Below are 19,812 nucleotides of genomic sequence, written 5' to 3'. Positions count from 1 at the left end.
ATATCTTTGATTTCTTTTATTAAAAATAGCATATTTTTTCCTACTCAAAACAAATTTTGCTCTGAGCATTTTACTTGAGTTGCTTGTTGCTGAGGGCATGTGAGATGAGATTTCTACCATGTGGATAAATTTTAGAACTGTCTAAGATTTAAATTTTGTATTATTCATTTCTCAAACTATGTGTATGTTTGTGTGTGTGTGTAGCTTAGTGGAGGAAAATACTTTAGATTTGCTTTTAAAACAATGATAGATCTTTTAATGTGGCCTACAGGGACCCCTTCTATCCTTTGAAGCATCACTGTGCCCCCCTCGCCCCATTACACCCCAGCTGCACGGACCTTTAGCATCTCTAAGTGCACCAATTACTGTTTCTGTCCTCTGTCCTCACCCCAGATGTACACAGACACATTGACTGACTAATTCCTACCCACCCTTTTATATTTGTCACTTCCTCAGGTCATAGGAGTCATGGATCTCTGGAAGGGCTGGGCATCTCTGCAGTGCAACCCTGGATTTTTATTCTAGTATCCCTTTTGTCTATTTCCTGGTACCAATAAGCTGTCTTGTCAGGTATTTTTTTTTTTTCTTTTTTCTCAGCTTCAGAGCTGCTGTTACCTCACAGTTTACTATCTCAACTTCAACTTACTTTGGTCCTTGATCCTGTTTCCTGCCCTCTTTTCCTCTACTTACAACCAAATGGATTCATCCCACACTAGGAAATGGTGTGACCAGTGGGAATTGACTTATTCCCATTTTCAGTGTCTAAGGGACAATCTCCTGTGCATAGTACTTCGAATACTCAAAGAACAAGCTCACTTCTTCATCTCCCAGTTTAGAATTTGGAATGGAGTGGGAGCAATTTGTCACAGCTCTGAAGTTCTAAATGCAAGAAAAAGAAAAAAAAGTCACATAAAAAAGAGTTATGAGGCAGCCTTTCTTTTTATTTCTACAATTTTAAGTCAAGAAGATTTTACCCCAAATAGTTCATTCAGTTAGATTTTGTTAACATTTGATAAATATTATAAGAGTCTATTTTAAGTGCCTAGACTTAAACTTGAGTCCCATCCACCATGCAGGCTGGGATATTTTAATAATGTCAGACTGGAAGGCAATGATTTCAAGCCATGTTGACTTTCTTTTTCTCACATAGAAAATGCTACATGACTCACAAACTACCAGAAAAGTTAACAATAAGGCATATTTTATTAATACTGAAAAACATTTTAGAAATTCAAAATGTTTTAATTCTGTTTGAATTTTAATTCATTGGAAAAGAAACAATGACAAATATGATTAAAATAAAAATATATCCCAAGTTACTATAGTTTGCCAGGTTCTTCTGACTACATAGATAAATAGCTAAGTCATTTGCTTCACAAGGCCAGAGTTTATATCTAATTTCACTTTAATTTTAGGTATGAGTAATAATAAAGTCAATCTCTCCAGAGCTGGTTAATTCTCTGGTGGACAAATATTTGCATAATTTGTATAAGGTAAAAAATTCTTAATATGGAAATGACTAGAGACAGAAGACAACTCGGTAACTTATCCTGTATCATAGTCATTGCTATGAATGTCAGTAACCATCTTACTATTTTGCAAAAAGCTCATTTCTTGCATTTGGCATAAAGTGGAGTTGCTGTATTTTAAATAATTATTGTAACAAGGTAAGTGGTCTTGTTTCATTAATGACTAAAGATAGAAATCGCAGTTTAAAATTACCGATTTTATTATATAACATATTTAGTGATAGTAAAAGACAATATAGCTCATTTTCTGGATGTTTACAACTTGGTGTTGTCCTCAAGCAAGAGTAATATTTATAATCTTGAAAAATAATATAAAAATGGAAAAGTTTGCCAGTTTATTAAAAATTTAAACATAAAGTTCCATACCACCCAGCTATTTTATACCTAGGTACTCATCCAAGAAAAATGAAAACATATGCCCACACAAATACTTGTAGCATTATTCATAATAGCAGCATTATTCATAATAACCCCAAACTGGAAGTAATCCAACTATTCATCAGCTGAGGAAATGGATAAACAAAATGTGATCCACAAAGTGAAATGCTATCAAGCAATCAAAAGGAATGAACTAATGATAGACCATGGATGAATGAATCTCATAAACACTATACCACGTGAAAGAAGCCAGACACAAAGACTACATGTTGAATGAATCCATTTATATTAAATTACCACAAAAGCAGAAAGCAGACCAGTGGTTGCTTGGAGCTAAGTGTGGGAGGTAAGGGTATGCCCATTGACTACAAATGGATACAGGGGAACGCTTTAGAGTGATGGAAATGTTCTCAAACTGGATTGTGATAGATTTAGTAAATTCTAAAAGTTTGCCAAAAATTGCTGAATTTTTAAAAATAGGTGAATTTTATGTTGTGTGAATATATATACCTCACAAAAGCTGTAAAAAATATTTGTGACAGTCACACACATTTTTTCCATATGTCTATGAAAGTATTCTCTTTTTCATATTTGAGGTAAATTTTGGGAGTTGTGTAAAAAATAAATATCTGGAAATTATTAGGATAGTATTTCTATAAACAAATTCATTTTCTGATTTATTTTCCTTCATTTTAATAGGAATATAGTATTTTGTCTGGATGAAATGTTAGAGATATCCTTGAATATGAGATTGAAAATGGATTGGGATTCTCTAATTCATTCTACAGAGGAGAAAAGTGATCCTCAGAAAGGACAAGTGACCCAGGTCAAACACAGTGAAAGGCAAAGTTGATGTCAGAACCCCTCTGTTTGTTCTACAACATATTAAAATGGTATGACTTACTATGGGGTTGTTAGCAGGTGGCTCTTGCTAGAGCCTTGTAAGTCTCGTGACCTACTACTCTGCCTTGTTCATGAGGCCACTTGATCAAACTGTCATGATGGTTTAGCCATTTTCTTCTAGCTTATGGAAGGCTTTTGATGCTGTGAAATCTCAAAATAAGCAGCTGTATATCATCAGCACTGGGTATTTATTAACCAAACAAACTAAAATTCATGAAGATTTCAAACGTCCAAACAATGATGGCAAATGAAACCATTTGTTCTAGCTATATCTCTTGTTTTTATTTGTGAGACTGCAAAAATAAATAAGTAAAAGCCAGATTTATTTAAGCAAGTTTTGTTAGTGCTTCACAGTTTTTTATAAGATGGCAAAATTTTCATTTTTATCAAGAGTATTTCTGATTTACTCCCTGGGACAATGTTTTCACAATGGAAATATGTAACCTTGTATGTGGAGGAATTCCTACAGTGCTGGTGGAAGTTGTGCATTTTCTGCTTTGTCCGATAAAGTAGTACTTTGATTAAACTTGATTTCTACTTGGTTAGTGGAATTTAATGTATGTTGGAATTGGAGTTACTGAGAGTAGGTGGAAAAAAAAGAGTATTGTTCCTTTTGGGAAATTGACCAGGAGAGTGATAATAATCCGAATGACAGTTGATCTGTTTTTTGGTACCAGATCATTTTGAGATTGTTAGGACAAGCAATTTTTTAAATGGCATATGTTCAAACTTAACCACTTTCGTATCAGTGAAAATCACTCTTAGACATAGGAAAGTCTATATTACACTTCGTTGTCAAAAGGTGCCTGGTGTTCCATTAGCTGGGAGTGAGAGAGAAAGATATCCAAGATCTTGAGTATCAGTGACTAGTATTCAGCATTCCAGTGAAGATGAAATCATTATATAGTTTTGTCTGCATTTACTATTAATCATTCAAGTCTTAAAAATTAAGCATCTATTGTAAATAACAGTGTATTGTTTTATTTTTCTGGCAAATAGTATAAGGTAAATAAATAACTGGAAAGAAAAAATATGTATATATAATTTTCCCTTGTTCTCAGAGAAAACTTTATTACAATATAATCAACATTTTAAAATACAGTAATTTAAGGGGGGTGCCTGGGTGGCTCAGATGGTTAAGCGTCTGCCTTCGCTCAGGTCATGATCCCGGGGTCCTGGGATCGAGCCCCACATCGGGCTCCCTGCTCAGCGGGGAGCCTGCTTCTCCCTCTCCCACTCCCCCTGCTTGTGTTCCTTCTCTCGCTGTGTCTCTCTCTGTCAAATAAATAAAATCTTAAAAAAATAAAATAAAATACAGTAATTTAAGAGAGGTGGGTACTCTGAAGACATGGGAATATGGAAAAATGTTGATTTTAATAATTATCTGAATAGTGCTCAGTGAAAATAACAACAAAACTACTACTGATGTATGCAATAAAACTGACAAATTTCCAAAACATTATGGTGAGTGCAAGAAGCCTTACATAAGAGTGCATATCATATGATTCAATTTCACTGAAGTCTAGAACAGGTAAAATTAATCTATGGTTTAGTAAAAATCAGAACAAAACTTGTTTCTGGAGGATGGGGTGGAAATGGACTGAGAAGAGGCATGAGGAGACTTTCTAGGTGAAGGTAATATTCTAAATCTTGTCTAGGTTTGGATTATATAGATATATGGCATTTGAAAAACTCAGCCATGTAGAGTTAAGATTTATGTATTTTCTTATATATAAGTTTTACCTCAAAAGAAAAATATACTGAATTCTAGTTAATGATATACCTTCTGAAGTGTTGAGGAGTGAAGAATACTGAAGTATAATTTATTTTGAAATCCACTTAAAAATAAGATGGATTGATGGACAGAGAGGTAGATAAATATGATGAAAGAAATATAGTAAGATTTACATCATTGTCTCTGGGTGGTGGTTCTATGGATGTGCACTGCACAATTCTTGAAATATTTCTCTGTTTGAAATTTTTTGTAATAAAATATTAGCTCATCATACTTCTAAGTCTTTAAATAGATTGGTTAAAGACCTATAAAGACCTATAACTGATGCTGTAAGTCAGAGAAATTTTCCAAATATTATTAAACATTTTACCTTACGAGTCTCCAGAATTTATTCTGGAAAACTCTAATTCACAGTTTGTTCACAGATCAAAATATATGTAAAATTCTCGTGATAGGAAATTTAATAACTTGGCGATTGAGGTCTTTTTTTTTCTCTGATACTGTATACCTGTAAATCTCTTTCAAAAGAAATTGGGCCTATGAATTTTATTTTTGATGCACTGAATTTTCAAAGAGTAATGGTTCTCAAAGCTGAGTATGCATTGGAATTACCCAAGTTTGCTAAAATACAGATTGCTGCCTCCATCCCAAAGTTTCTGATTCAAGAGGTCTGGGAGTGGGGTCTGAGAAATTGTACTTCTACCAAGTTCCCAAGGTGATGCTGATACTCTAAGGGGGGAGGGAGTGATTCTTTGAAGAATCCTGGCCTGGAGCCTCCTACCTTCCATCAGGAGCATCAATTACCATCACTCCTTACTTTACATAGCAAGAGAATGTAAGCAGATCAACTCCAGTGTTTTCACAAAAAATCAGAAAAAGCACAAAAAGAAGAGAAATGAGTTTTGTTAAGTCTCTTAGCCTGTATGATTTCTTCTTTTTATTTTATATATATTTAAAAATAGTAAGAATATACCAATTATCTAAAGTGGTAGGAAAAGTATTACAAAGTAGACTTTGAGATCTACTTCCCTACTTGCATTTGGCATATTTTCATGTAGTAAAAACAATTTTTGTGACTAGCTTAACAAAGCTAAGGGGACACTTTCTTTGTACATCCTTTATCTGTCTTCCATCAGATTTAGAGTTCCTCGGCTATAGCCACATGGTACTAATTGTAGGAATGATGCTGTACTGAAATCATTGACTTAACCATCTGCCTAATTTACTAGACTGCTTAATCTTTGTGATGTGAGAGATCATATTTGAACTGGTATCACTAATGCCTAGTATCTAGTAGTGAATGAATAAAGTGAAAAGCAGATGAATGGTTATACACATTTCCCAAGGCAAATGCAGAATTTATTTAGATTTTGTTGTTTGAAGTTAATTGTGTCACTGCCCCCCTTCCCTTATAGCAAATATGTGGTTATTGGTTGGTTGCATGTGGTTTCCTCCCACCCTCAACATGCTCCAGTCTTTAAAGGGTAATTTTAGGAGAATTAGATTGAAGGTATGTCTCAGGATGAGATTTTTCCCAAAGAATGAAAGGCTGTTGACTTAGAAGGTAGTCTATGAAAAGTAATTTTCCTGCTTGGCTGTTGGTTGGGTTACAAGGTAGGTAATGAAATTATTGCTCCTTTGGTAAAACTATTAGTCTTGCCGAGTGGTGCTGAAATGTCAACATTGGCAGGTTCAGGCTGTCTCATTTAGTCATCCAAAGTCACCAGGCAGTGAAGTATTGGCCTGAGGAATCAGGGCACTGGGAATTCTGACCAAGGTGGAAACTGTGGTTGTTTTAGCTGAAATGGACCTCGCTTATACAAACAGCTGGGCAAACAGAAATAAAGTGCTCCGTTAGGAAGAAAACATTTTCCCTCTCAGATTTCTAGCAAAATGTCATTTCTTTCTAAATTCAATGGCAAACATTCTCCAGGTATTTGGTAACCATAATATCCTAATAAAAAGGTAACTAGCAGACACCTGGGAGTTATGGCTCAATGGCAATTGTCTGGGTGTGGCTTTATAAAGGGAGCTCTTCAGGTGAACCGGGACTTTTTATTTCCTGACCACCGAAAGCACGCGTTGCATGCAGGGACATGTCTTCCGGTGCAAACTCCCCACGAGGCATTGCAAAGAGAACATGTTGTTCTGCTTGCCCTAGAGCAAAGAGCACAAAACGCTGTAGGTTGAGCTTCCTGCTCACGTTGATCGTGTATGTGTAAAGTCAAGGTCAGAGTTTCTTTAAGGGCCCCCATTCCCACTCTGGCAGCTGTTCATGTGGCTTATGGGACTTTTACCCAACTTCTTCTGCACTTTTAAAAAAATGACATTTTTTTTCTGTAGATTTATAAAAGTCTCATTTTATATATAATCTAACCTATTTTCATCAGGATTTTCCCCTTATGTTTTTAGATTTGAGTTAATAAAACACAAGTAGGGATGCCTTCTGTTCATCTCTAAAACTGGGTGCTATTAATTCACCATTTCCTGAATGCCCCAAATCTCTTTTAATCTGTTGTTCTTATTTAGATTTCTGATTCATCACCTGAATTGTGTACATTGAGTGAAGCAATTTCATTTGTACATTAGGAAAGCACAATGTCCAAAATATTTGTGACTGAGCTCCTATCTTCTTTACATAAGGCATCCTGCCACCCATATCCCTTATTACCAGTGTCAGCAGAATCAGAAGGCAGGGAAGATAGAAATCCAAGGCATGAAGTAAGAAGGGTAGGCAGGAGCAGCCTGAGGCCTATGGGAAGAGTTTAGAGAATTTCAAGTTAGTTACCCTTATCAAATCACCCATTTTCATAAGTAGCAACTATTTCTGCATGGTCTTTGTGAGTGTGGTTAATGTATAGGGCCATAAACAAAAGATGGTTTGAATGATGCCATTTAGAGTTTTGCAGTGCCCAATTCAAACAACTGTCAGTGGCATCCCTGTTTCTGGAAGACATGTGGTAGTAGAGCTACTACATGTTTACTGCACACTAACTCTTTGCAAGCTGTCATTAATTCTCCATTGGGCCTTGGTAGAACTTCATTCCCAAAGAGTTGGGAAGAGAGTGACAGAGAATCTGTGGATTTTGAGAAGGAATTCCATTCTGGGAGCCAGAGAGCCTGGATACCATGAGATATATGGGATTGATAATTGATGGAATATAATAAATTGGAATTTTAAAAGGATTTTTCTAGGAATTACTTTGTGAGTGCTTTTAATTATAATTCTGTATATACACCACCACGACAAAGCAATTGTCTGGCATGCCATCATGTCGCTGCAGAATGGGCCATGCCTTTCTTTATCTTCATAACCACTTTGCACAGACTCTCTTCTAATGGAATGTTGTACAAGCATCTTGCTGTTACAGCACTGGTGGAAGTAGTTTTTATAATGTCTAATTGTTTTTAATTGATGGAAACATTTAATCTTTATTCTCCTTAAAATATTTAACTAAAACTCCCATGCTCTTTCTGCTATGGAAAGTTTCCACTCATATCACTGGCTTTCAGTTTGTTGCTGTTTGGTAAGAAAAGCCATGCTATAGAGTACAGACAACACATTTCTATTTAAGGATCAGAAAGAACTGAAGATTCTTGTATAATTGGCTTTGGCCACTCCCTTCATACTGTGGCTGCCACAGGAAAATTAATGAATCTCCATATGATTATTTTTCCCCTTCTAACACATTTCCTTGGATCATGGTACCAGGACAGGGAGTCCTTTGCTGTTATATGATCTCTTTTCGGCTCTCTAAGAATTAAAGCATATGTTAAATTATTGCCAAGTCCTATGTTAAAATTATGGTTTGTATAACTTAACATCACAGTTCAATTAAATATAATTTATGCCATCAAACATGGTTTTTGGAAGCTTTTGAATGCGTTGTCAGACAGTAACTGCCCTGCTTAATATATAAACTGAAGATGTGACCATAAAGGCATCGGAATATTTTCCACCTGCAATCTATTGTGTAAGAGGAATAAAGAATACATTTGAAACTTTGAACTGTCAGTTCTGGGAAGATAATAATGCCTAAAAAGGACTTGCTGATTTTATATATGTACCATTTGTTGAATGTGAATAATAATATTAGGTACTATTAAAACTAATCTCACCAGTTGCTGTAATGGCAAGAGGATTGAATGACCTTCCATCAGAGGAAAGCCTTTCATCTCTGAGAAAGGCATACTACTCAGTGATGAGGAAGGTCCTGCCCATGCTAAGTGGCATGATCTCACGCCAGACAAGAGATTCAACCATGTTGAATTACATAAGTAATTTGTCTTGTTTTGTTGCTGAGTCCTACCTTATTGTATGGGTTAGCTGTAATGTGTTTATCCCTTTAACTATTGATGGACATTTGGGCTATTTCCAGTTTGGTGCTGTTTTGAGTATCTGCATACAAGTCTTAGCATGGCATTATTTTTCATGTTTTCTCAAAAAATACCTAGGAATGAAACTGATAGTTTATTTGGTAGCTGTCCAACAGTTTTCACAAATGGTCACACCACTTAACATTTACATTAAAAGTGTATGAGGGCTCCAATTATTTCAAACCCTGCCTAATACTTGTTATTGACAGTCTTTTAATTTTATCCATTCTTGGGTATGTGGTATCTTACTGTGATTTTAACTTGCATTTCCCTGAAGACTAATGGTGTTGACCAAGAGTTGGTAAACTATGACCTGGTGGACAAATCCAGCCAACTGCCAATTTTTACAAGTACAGTTGACCCTCGAGCAATATGGGTTTAAACTGCACTGGTCCACTTATACACAGATTTTTTTTTTGATACATACAGTACTGTAAATGTATTTTCTCTTCCTTATGATTTTCTTAACATTTTCTTTTCTCTAGCTAACTTTATTGTAAGAATACAAATATAGAATACATATCACAGACAAAATACGTGTTAATTGACTGTTTGTGTTATCAGTAAAGCTTCCAGTCAGTAGTAGGCTATAAGTAGTTAAGTTTTGGGGAGTCAAAAGTTATATGCAGACTTTTGTCTGTATGGTGGGTCAATGCCCCAACCCCCATATTGTTCAAGGGTCAACTATATAGTTTTATTGAAACACAGACATGTGATTTAATGCTACAAGGCATGTATTTACTTTTAAAAATTAAAAGAGGATTAATTCTAATTTGATTTTGAAAGACTTTTTTTTTCTTTTAGTATTTCACAGCACCCTTTTGAACTATTTAGAGACACCCTAGGATGTTGCAAAAAGAGGATTAGAAACAACTGTCCTAGATCCAAAGTTCTACTTTACCAATGTGCAATCTTTTTCTCAGCCATAATGGTGGTGTTTTCCTGGAACGTTCACATTTTTTATTTTGTCTCACTCTTGATTGGCCTAGGCTTTATTTCTCACAAGACACAATAAAATGTTTTTCTAGTACTTTTATTACTCTGTACTCCTGGGCTTTTCTGGGCAACATATCTGCCATTTTGCTTATAAATGTTTTCCTAGTTAAGCTCGTATCATGCTATATTATTTTTCTATTAACTCTACCTTATGGCATTCACCAGAGGTTTTCATGCTAACACTGAAAGAGAACTGTCATCACATGACTAGTGTTCCAAACCATTAAACTAGAATTACTCAGGATGAAGAATAACTTATCAAAGATTAAAAATTATTATAGGATGCATGGAGATATACCCTAAAATATCAGGAGAATTGTCCAGGAGTGTAAAATTGAATACTAGTCCAAACATTCATTTGAAGGAATGCTTAACAAACTTAATCAGATTGAAAGGGCAAAAATTGCTTAACCTTTTTGCTGAGCACTGAAAAGACCAATGGTGTAGTGATTGAGTGGGTGAAGGGGTGTAGAGAAGACAAACATAAGATAGAGGGAATCCATACTGGGTGACAATGTGAGCATAGGTGAAAGTGCACTGCAGAATGTGAGAAGATTATACTGGCCAAAAAGAAATAAGACATGTTGAGAAGTAATAAAGGAAGAAGTAATGTGTGCCAGGATAATGAAGGGACTTGAATTTCGAGCTTCAAATAAGCAATTGGGATGATAGTCTTAAAATATTAAGTTTGTGATGCTGCTTTGAGGTATGATTTGTCTGTGTGCATCTTTCTGTCTTTTTCAAGACTTTTAAAAGTTTAGCTCCAGAAAGTAGTATGAATTAGAATTTTGGAGAAAGTAGGTCAGCTAGATGCCAATTCATTCAAAAAGTTACATGATCTTGATGTATTTGCTGACATAAATCATGAACGAAAGGGAAAAAGACTGGAGTCATGAAAATTCCCATGTGGAGGAAATGAGAACACTTCCACTTTTGTTGGTCAGTAATTCTGTTTACAGCCTTCCTTTTCCTCACTTGGTGCCACGATCCTTTCCACTTTCCAAGTGGAAGAGTAATGTGGTACATCAGGCCAAAATCTATGAGCAAAGGTCTAATGTGATGATGCTGTGACTCTTGGCTCTTAGTTAAACATGAGTGCAGCCTAAGTACACCAAGATTCCTTATTCTCTGCTTCCCAACAAGGGGTTGGAAACAGGCCAGCTGTGTTTTAATTTACTCTGGGACCTAATAACATTCGAAGGTAGTGGAATGACTCTAGGGTTAATCTAGGCACCTAACTAAGAAGGGAAAAATTGGCTTGGACAAAATCTATGTTATAGCTGAAGTATAAATCCCCTCATCAAGAGTTAATGAAATTGGGACAAAACATTAGCAGTTAGCATCAATTTGAGCATTATGGTCTGGGGGGTTGGCCACTCCTTACTCTATTAGCTAATGATGACGTTCTCAATAAAAACAGAGCAGGAGGGCGCCTGGGTGGCTCAGTTGGTTAAGCATCTGCCTTCAGCTCAGGTCATGATCCCGGGGTCCTGGGATGGAGCCCCACGTTGGGCTCCTTGCTTAGCAGGGAACCTGCTTCTCACTCTCCCTCCGCCTGCCGCTCCCCATGCTTGTGTGCACGTGCACGCTCTTTCTCTCTCTATCAGATATAAATAAAATCTTTAAAAATTTTTTTTGAAAAATAAATAAAAACAGAGCAAGAAGTTCAGCTTGGTGTGAACTGAGATCCAGTTTTGACCTTGCACTTAACTTGCAGAGTGACAGAGAGAACTGGCTGCCCTCAATTTCATTGTTTGTGATATGAGAGAATTGCACTAGGTGAGCTAGACTAGATGAATCTTCCTTGGACTTGGATAAACCACCTAATATCTCTGGATTTCAATTTTGCCAGAAATGTAGGAATAGCAATTTGAAAATCTAGAAGTTTATGGAAATTTCATCAAATTCTTGGAAGTATAAAGAACTATGTACATATCTGGAAATAGTAGTACTGGCAGCTGAGGTAAGACAGTGGTTCCCACAACTTGGTATCCAAGAAGGGGCTATCTGTACTTTTTCAAAGGCCTATTGGAATCCTTTTATGTAGCTATATTAAGGCAGGCCAGGCTAATTTTGACTGGAATAGTATAAATTTATTGTGATGACTTGGGGAAGCCATGCTGTTCAGAGGTACTGACTGGTATTAATGCAATATAAATCTTTGAATCATGAGAAATCAAATGTGGATTACTAAATTAATAAATGCCATCTTTCCAATGGGTAAAATATTCTAAAAATATTAAATCTCTGTAGAATAAAGAAAGAAAATAATTGAGATCTACAATCTCGTATCTAAACTCTTGGGGCCAGACATGTTTTAGAATTCAGAAAATCTTTGGATTTTAGAAATGTACTAGGTTGTCTAGACCTCTTCAGTGGAGGCTTGGCTAGCACCCCTTAATTAAACATGTTAATATTCCTACAATTAAACATGTGAATAATTACACAGACTATTCAGTGAGATTTGAGAAATACTTAGTGGCCTCATATGGTTCAGATTGGGTTTTGTTACCAAATTAGTTTAATATGAATTTACAAAAATCTTACAAAGCCGTTTTGGATTTCTGTCTTGTGGCTAAAAGGTTATGGATGGCCTTCATTAAGTAACCAATTATTGAGCAATTACTATGTGCCAGCTTTTAGACAGTGCCATTTGCATTAATCTTTGTAAACAACCCATCAAAGTGGACATTGTTATCCAGTATTCATAATTTACAAATCAAGAAATTCAGGGTCAAGTATGTTCAGTGAGTAGCCAGAGGCCCCACTGATAATTAAGTTACAGACTGGCATTTGAACTCCGCTCCTTCTGGTCCCAAAGACAAAAGACAATGTTGTTTACTCACTGCTTGGTCAAGACTTCTGGTTAGGGTGATAATCTGCCCCTGTGGCCTACATAGTTAAAAAAAAAAAAAAAGGCCTTGAAAATTTAAGTTTTCTCTCCTCATTCTGCACAATCTCTCTGGGAAAGTTCATCCAATGATTATTTAGAAACTGATGATGTCCAGATGGATCTGTGTTCTAGCCCTGAGTATCACATTTGATTATTCAACCTCCTGTGGGGTCATCTCCATGTAGTTGTCTCATTGACCCTGCAGGCCCCAAATAGACCTAAAGATCTTTCTCCTCCATTTATCAACTCTCTCAGAACTCCCTATTCTCCCTAAGCTGACCCCCCCAACCCGTGTCCCTTTGTTTCCAACTCTACATATCAATTTCTGTCTTTTGGGGATATAGCTGGAGGGCAGCATTGATGAGGCTGGGGTTTTCAAAGTGCAGTAATTAAATTTACTAATAAGAAATTTCAGATCCTTTGAACATTCCCAGACAGTATATATCCAATGAAGGTTTTGACTATTGGATAACCAAAATAGCCTTAAATCCCATCTACCTACTCAATAATAAATTACCAAATATTAAGCCCTAAGATTTTACTTTGTGTTCTGTACTGCTTTCTGTGTTATTTAGTTTGGGTTTTTGGATCTCAAAATTACCCATGCTTTAGCAGTTTGGGTGTATGTGTTGGAATATTGAGTAGCTAAGTAGATAGCATGCTTTCTAATAACAATGCCTCTAGCAACTAACCTTTGCCCCGAATTTGCCCTGGGATGCTGAAGTGGTAAAATAACAGCCCTGTATTTTGTGTTCCCATCTTTAGGTAAAAGGCCAAGCCTGAAAGTCCACATCAATACCACAAGCGACTCCATCCTCTTGAAGTTCCTACGTCCAAATCCAAATGTAAAACTAGAAGGTTTTCTCCTGGGATATGGCAGCAACTTGTCACCAAACCAGTACTTCCCTCTTCCAGCGGAAGGGAAATTCACGGAGGCTGTGGTCGGTAAGATGTTTGGGTTTCAGGCATGGGAAGAAGAGAGGTAACAGGTAATGGGTACCGCGTGAACTATAAATCTTGAAGGCAAGCACACTTTCTTCTACATCTCAGCCAAACCAAATGCCAAAGTTACAAATCATTTACATAATTGTTGTAACCTAGATAGCGCAGTGCTTTGTGTGGAAACAATACAGAATGCAAACTCGCGTGTACCACAGAGATAATCACCTTCATTGCTGTTATCCTTACAATCCTTGACCAGAGAACTTAAATTGCCAAAGGAAAAGTAAGTTAAAGTGCCTGGTTTAGATCTCTGTAACATAGCCTGTTTATTTGGATTACTTTTTCTCCATTTTTTTTTTTTAAGATGTTATTTATTTATTTGACAGAGAGAGAGAGACAGCGAGAGAGGGAATACAAGCAGGGGGAGTAGGAAAGGGAGAAGCAGGCTTCCTGCCAAGCAGGGAGTCCGATGCAGGGCTCGATCCCAGCACCCTGGGATCATGACCTGAGCCGAAGGCAGACTTAACTGACTGAACCACCCAGGTGCCCATCCTTGTTCTGTCTTTACATTCTTCTGGTGGAAAATAACAACTTCATGAGAAGCTACCTTTAAAAAAGAAAATAAAATATATTACATTTTTTAAAATTTAAAAAGATTAAAAAATTAAAAGCTTTTGCAGGTATGATAAAATTTTACATTTCTTTGGAAATGGTTTTAATCCCATTAACAATGTAATTTAGGATGTAGGCATCTTTAAGCCTTGTTCAGAAAAATTATTTGCAAAAATAAAACCTTTTTTTTAAAAGGATAATATTTTTGAAAAGGGGATCATCTATTATGAATGCCTTCAAAGGCTTTCTGATGTCTCAGATGAGATTTGTATTTTGCTCCACTGCTAGGATTATTGCTGAAGAGCCTTTCCATGAAGTTGCCATGTTTAACCCTGTCACTTGCACTATCGTAGATCAGATCCAGCATTCATGCATATAAGCAGGGAACATTTGAAGAGAAATATATTTTGTCCTGCAGCCCCTTGCTCCTCATAGAGAAGTCTGTTGTACTCTAAAATCAGACAGGAGAGTAACATTATTAATTAAACATCTAGGCTAGATTTTACCTAAGATAATTGTTTTAAAACAAACACATTACAGTTTGTTGCCAAAAAAAATTTGAGAATTACGCACTTTTGACCAATGTTACAACACCAACCCTAACCATGTAAACCAAAGAATTTGAAATTTTGCAAATATTCCCCCACCACATTCACTCTTTACTACAAAAAGTGCCTGGAAGCTATATACTCACCCCATACACAAACAGACGCAGGTCCACTGCTCCTTTATTTATTGAGCATCAGAAGTAATATTTTATTTATGATAGTTTTTCCCCTTGGTTATTTCGATTGAGAATTTGGTCAATTGTAAACTTCCTTTCCATCAGAGGTGAAAAGTGTTCAATCTTAAAGGGCAAGAAGTCAGATTGCTAGTGAAAAATGTGTGCAAAAAAGGAAAGAAAAATTCTGGTATAAATATACCAAGGTTTCAGTAGCTCAGTGATGAGGGATAATCAGATGGACCCAGCATACTTTTATTTACTTACTGTTGTTGTCGTCCTTTAAATTTTTTTATTATGGAAAGTTCAAACATCTAAGGAGAGAAAATATTACAATGACCCTCATGTTTCATCATGCAACTTGAAAACAGATCACTGTTTTGCTGATCCTGTTCCATGTATTCTTCATACACATAATTTTTTATTACAGGATTTTAAAGCATAACTGGATACTGTGTTTTTAAGTCTGCGAACACTTCAGTATGCATCTCTAACAGATGAGAAATATTTTGAGTAATGCCATGCCTTTATCTCGTTATAATAATAATCTTACCATATCATTTGATACCTAGTCCATATTTAAATTTCTCTGCTGATCTTAAAAATGCCTTCTTCGAGTTGTTTCTTTTTTGCATCAGGATCCGAACAAGGTATCCATGTTACATTTGGTTGTTATGTCTCAAGTCTCTTTTGTCCTATAACAATTCTCTCTTTCCTCCCTTCTTAAATATCACTGATTTGCTGGAATACTTGGCTCATACATCCTGGTCCACATTCTGCATTTGACTGGTTGCTTCCATTCTGTAATTTTTAACTGGTTCCTCTCCGTCCTGTATTACCCATGAAAAAATACGTCGATTTGGAAGCTGTGCTAAATTTGGATACAGCTTATTGGGTGAAAGAATATAGATGGCACTATTATTTCCTAACAACTCACGAAAAGAGACACATAAATGGCTAATGTCATGCTCAGTGATGTTAAGACTGTTTGGTGTGTTTAGGTGATCTAGGTCAGATCCCTCCATGATAAAATTCACCATCAAATTATCACTTAATAGCTTTTGCATCTATTGCTGATTATTGCCCAGATCCATTGCTGATTATTTCTCAGATCCATTATTTTATACAGGGCTTCTAAAATGGTAATTTTTATATTCTAGATACATTCTAGACACAGTCTAGATATAATCTAATTCTATCATTCTGCCTTTTTTAGCTGAAATTCTACAATAAAGAGTTTATTTTTTTAAATTTTCCTTATATAGAATTTTAGGAAGGTTGGGATAAATTCTCATTGTAATAAATTGGTGCTCTGATAGTCTCCAGTGGTGACCTATAATATTGTTTTATGATCAATAAGAGTGCATTGATTTTTACATATCTAATGAGGTTTAATCAATATTTCATGTACCCAACCCTTATGATTCTTCTCACTGCCTAGCCTGCATAGTGTTGGCTGTTTACCTTGGTTCACTATTAAACTGAATTTCTTGAAGTCAGGGTTTATGCTATTCTTTGGTTATTCATAGCAAAATGATTTACATTGAGTAAATAGGCAGTAAGTAATTGTGGCGCTGAATTGAATGGATTCAAGTCTGTGTAGAATATTTTGGCCGGAGGAGGCCAGGAGAGATTGTCTCGTCTAGGCCCTTGTCATCAGGCAAGTATATATCTAAGCCATCCAGCGTAGATAAAATACATCACTGTGTATCTTAAAGTTATCTCTAGGGACAGAGATTCCAAAACTTCTCCTGGAAGGCTATTCCAAGTAGACTTTTAAAAACTCTTACCTCATCCTTTAGATAAATGTGTTCTTTTTATAATTTCCTTTCTCTTCTAGTAGTCCAGTGGAAGAGAAAAAAAAAAAATCCTCTCACATCTTTCCTTTTCCATCCTTCTTTATGCCAAAGAATCTGTGTGTTTCTACTTTTTTTACTTCAAAATGGACTTGCATTTCCAAGTTAAATTATTCTTTGGTTGCTTTAGTTTATTATTCATAGTCTTTCTTAATGACTGCTTTATATTAATTGCTCTTAATTGATTAAGCAGCTATTAATTTTTGATTGTTACTATAACAAATTACCACGAATTTGGTGGCTTAAAACATCACAGATTTATTATCTTACAGTTCTGTATGTCAGAGGCCCAACCGGCTCTCTCTGGGCGAACATCAAGGTGTGGGCAGGGTTACATACTCTCCTGGAGGCTCTGAGGGAAAAATCTGTTTCCTTGCTTTTTGCAGCTTCTAGAGGCTGCCACATTCCCCTTCCACATTCAAGCCAACAAGAGTGAGTCAAGTGTTTCTCATTCCACATCGTTCTGAATTCATCTTCTGCCTCCCCCTTCTACTTCAAAAGATCCTCGTGACTATATTGAGCCCAGCTGGATAATCCAGGATGCTCTCCCTATTTTAAGATCAGCTGATTAGCGACCGTATTTATATCTGTAACTTTAATTCTCCTTTGTCATAGTACCAAACATATTTATAGGTTCTGGGGATTAGGATTTGAGCTATCTTTGAGGAACCATTATACTGAGTGTCACAAACTATACACTTGAAATTTGTGTCTCAATTCTCCCTCCTACCAGTTTACCAGTATGATCTCAAGTCTCAATTCTGCTCATCTGTAAAATAGCAATAATGTCTATTTTTCACAGATGTGCTGTGGGTGCATTTGTGAATTCATGATTATCAAGTGATGAGTTGAAATCCCTTGAGTGCAAGCTACTCTACAATAGCAAAGAATTATTCTTTTTTGTGAAAAAAATCATCACTTAAAGCCTCTCCTCTTACTTTCTTCTGTAATAAGATAGTAGTTGTTCAGTTGCACTAAGCTAGACCCAGACAAACTTATTTTCATTTTCTAAACAATATTAAGTGCCACATTGTGACACATTTCACCTGTATGATATGTTTAAAAGATTTCCACCATTGAAATGAGAAGCTGTTGATCATTCAGAAATATTCAAGTTAGCATTTAGTGACTGGTGGACTAAAACTTTCTTCCTGAGTAATCACTTGTATTTCTGTATTTATTTTAATATTGGTCTATCTATTGAAAGAGGCATTTTCAAAAGTTACATACTGGTCTTACATATAAAACTGAAAAAAATATTCCCTCTTGCTATTTTGGAAAATATGATTCATATAGAACTTCTGCAAAAAATTTATTTCAGCAATATCTTCTAAAATTTTAGATTAATTGGAGCAGTAGAAAAAGTACTATTATCCCAGGTGACTATGAATAATTATTAATGGCCATGAGAGTCTTGCAATGATGTGATAAAACATGATTCATATTTAGTAGATCTAGATTCCTATATCCTTTTTTTAAACCCATACCATGAATGTTCTCATTTCTGGTTTACACATCCAGCCATTGCTTTGTTACTTTTAAATTGAGCTGTTGGTAATTTTGCAAATGTCCAATAAAGTAAAACATGAGAATTTTCTGACTTTGAATCTTTATAGACTCACACTTTATGATGTTCACTTGACATCTAAAAAGACTTTAATCAGTATCACATGGGCAGGAAAGAGTTTTATTCCATCAATTATGTAGTGCAAGTTAAGGAGTTATTTCAGTATTCTTACTGCAAGAAAAGCTTGAATTGAAAATAAATCCTATAGTTATCACTACCACAAAATCTGACTAAAGAATTAGTCTTCCAACCAGGTGTTAGGACTCAACGGGATTTAAGAGGGCAAATTTCTTGTCTTGTTCTCACAACTGCTAACTCTCACAGTCACTGCTCTAATAGGGCGAGCTCCTCGCCCGAAGCCAGGGGTCTCTCGGCCGCTCTCCTGAGTCGCCATCTTGCTGCTGGTTCCTTAGAGTGATTTCTGAGCTTGCTAGCAGGAGGACACAGTACTAACTGCTCTGTAGATGGCCTGCACTGGAAGGAGCCTGGCCCAGAATGCTAACATGTTCGTTCTAGGACAGATTCACCTCTACCCAGAGAAGCAGCATGATGTGGGGAAAGAGTATGTATGTACTTTTGAGCCAGACAGACCTGGGTTCAAATTCAATACAACTAATGGCGGAAATTTTTGGGTAAGTCATGTAACTTCTCTGTTTCATTTCTTTCATGTAAAATACAGAATAATCTTTCAGGAGGGTTGTGAAGATTATGAATAAAATCTAATTAAACCCTAGTACAGAGTAGTAGGTTTTATAAATTTTGTCAGTTGCTTTTATAACATGCTGAGTGGTCTTGGATAATTTATCTAACCTTTCTGAGTTTTGTCTCAATTGCTAATAACAAATGGGGCTCAATCACCACTAAAGTTCTGGTTTGCTCTAAGATTTAGTGCTAGGTTGAAAACCTTGGTCTAAGTGCGGGTCCTGTGGTTTTGTTTTCTGTTTTGTTTTATTTGGGGGCAGGGGGAAGGCAGGAAAATTGTAGAGGTATAATGTTTTAACAAAGCTGTCAGTAACTAAAAAGATGTTACCAAACTCATCTCTTTATCATACCTAATAAATGTTTCCTTAGAAGGGACAATTCCCAACATAAAGAAACTAAAGCGGCAAAATTTTAAGACTATGACACAGTACCCTCGATACACACACTTCTCTCCCATAGTCACGATCATCTTTTAATCATTAAGGGGAATTTCCTGTTTTGTGTCCTTTGGGGAATTGAGTCTTCACGTGACTCATAGAATTCCATAGCTGTGGCCTCTAAAGGAGAATGAGATGAATCCTGAAAAGATAGAGCTGAAAGG

At 36.1% G+C, this 19,812-nt stretch overlaps 1 protein-coding gene across 2 annotated transcripts in view; it reads left to right on the top strand.

The window, feature by feature from the left end:
* Positions 1-19,812, top strand: part of ABI3BP (ABI family member 3 binding protein) — a 239,679-nt gene that overhangs the window by 48,299 nt on the left and 171,568 nt on the right. For both annotated transcript variants that reach the window (XM_032406430.1, XM_032406431.1), the window contains exon 2: positions 13,577-13,756. In XM_032406430.1, the coding sequence (XP_032262321.1) occupies positions 13,577-13,756 (180 nt within the window). The remainder of the gene's footprint in view (positions 1-13,576; positions 13,757-19,812) is intronic.

The sequence above is a fragment of the Phoca vitulina genome, unplaced genomic scaffold (assembly GCF_004348235.1).
Source record: "Phoca vitulina isolate PV1807 unplaced genomic scaffold, GSC_HSeal_1.0 scaffold8, whole genome shotgun sequence".
Lineage (NCBI taxonomy): Eukaryota > Metazoa > Chordata > Mammalia > Carnivora > Phocidae > Phoca > Phoca vitulina.
This window is presented reverse-complemented; position numbering and strand designations above follow the sequence as displayed.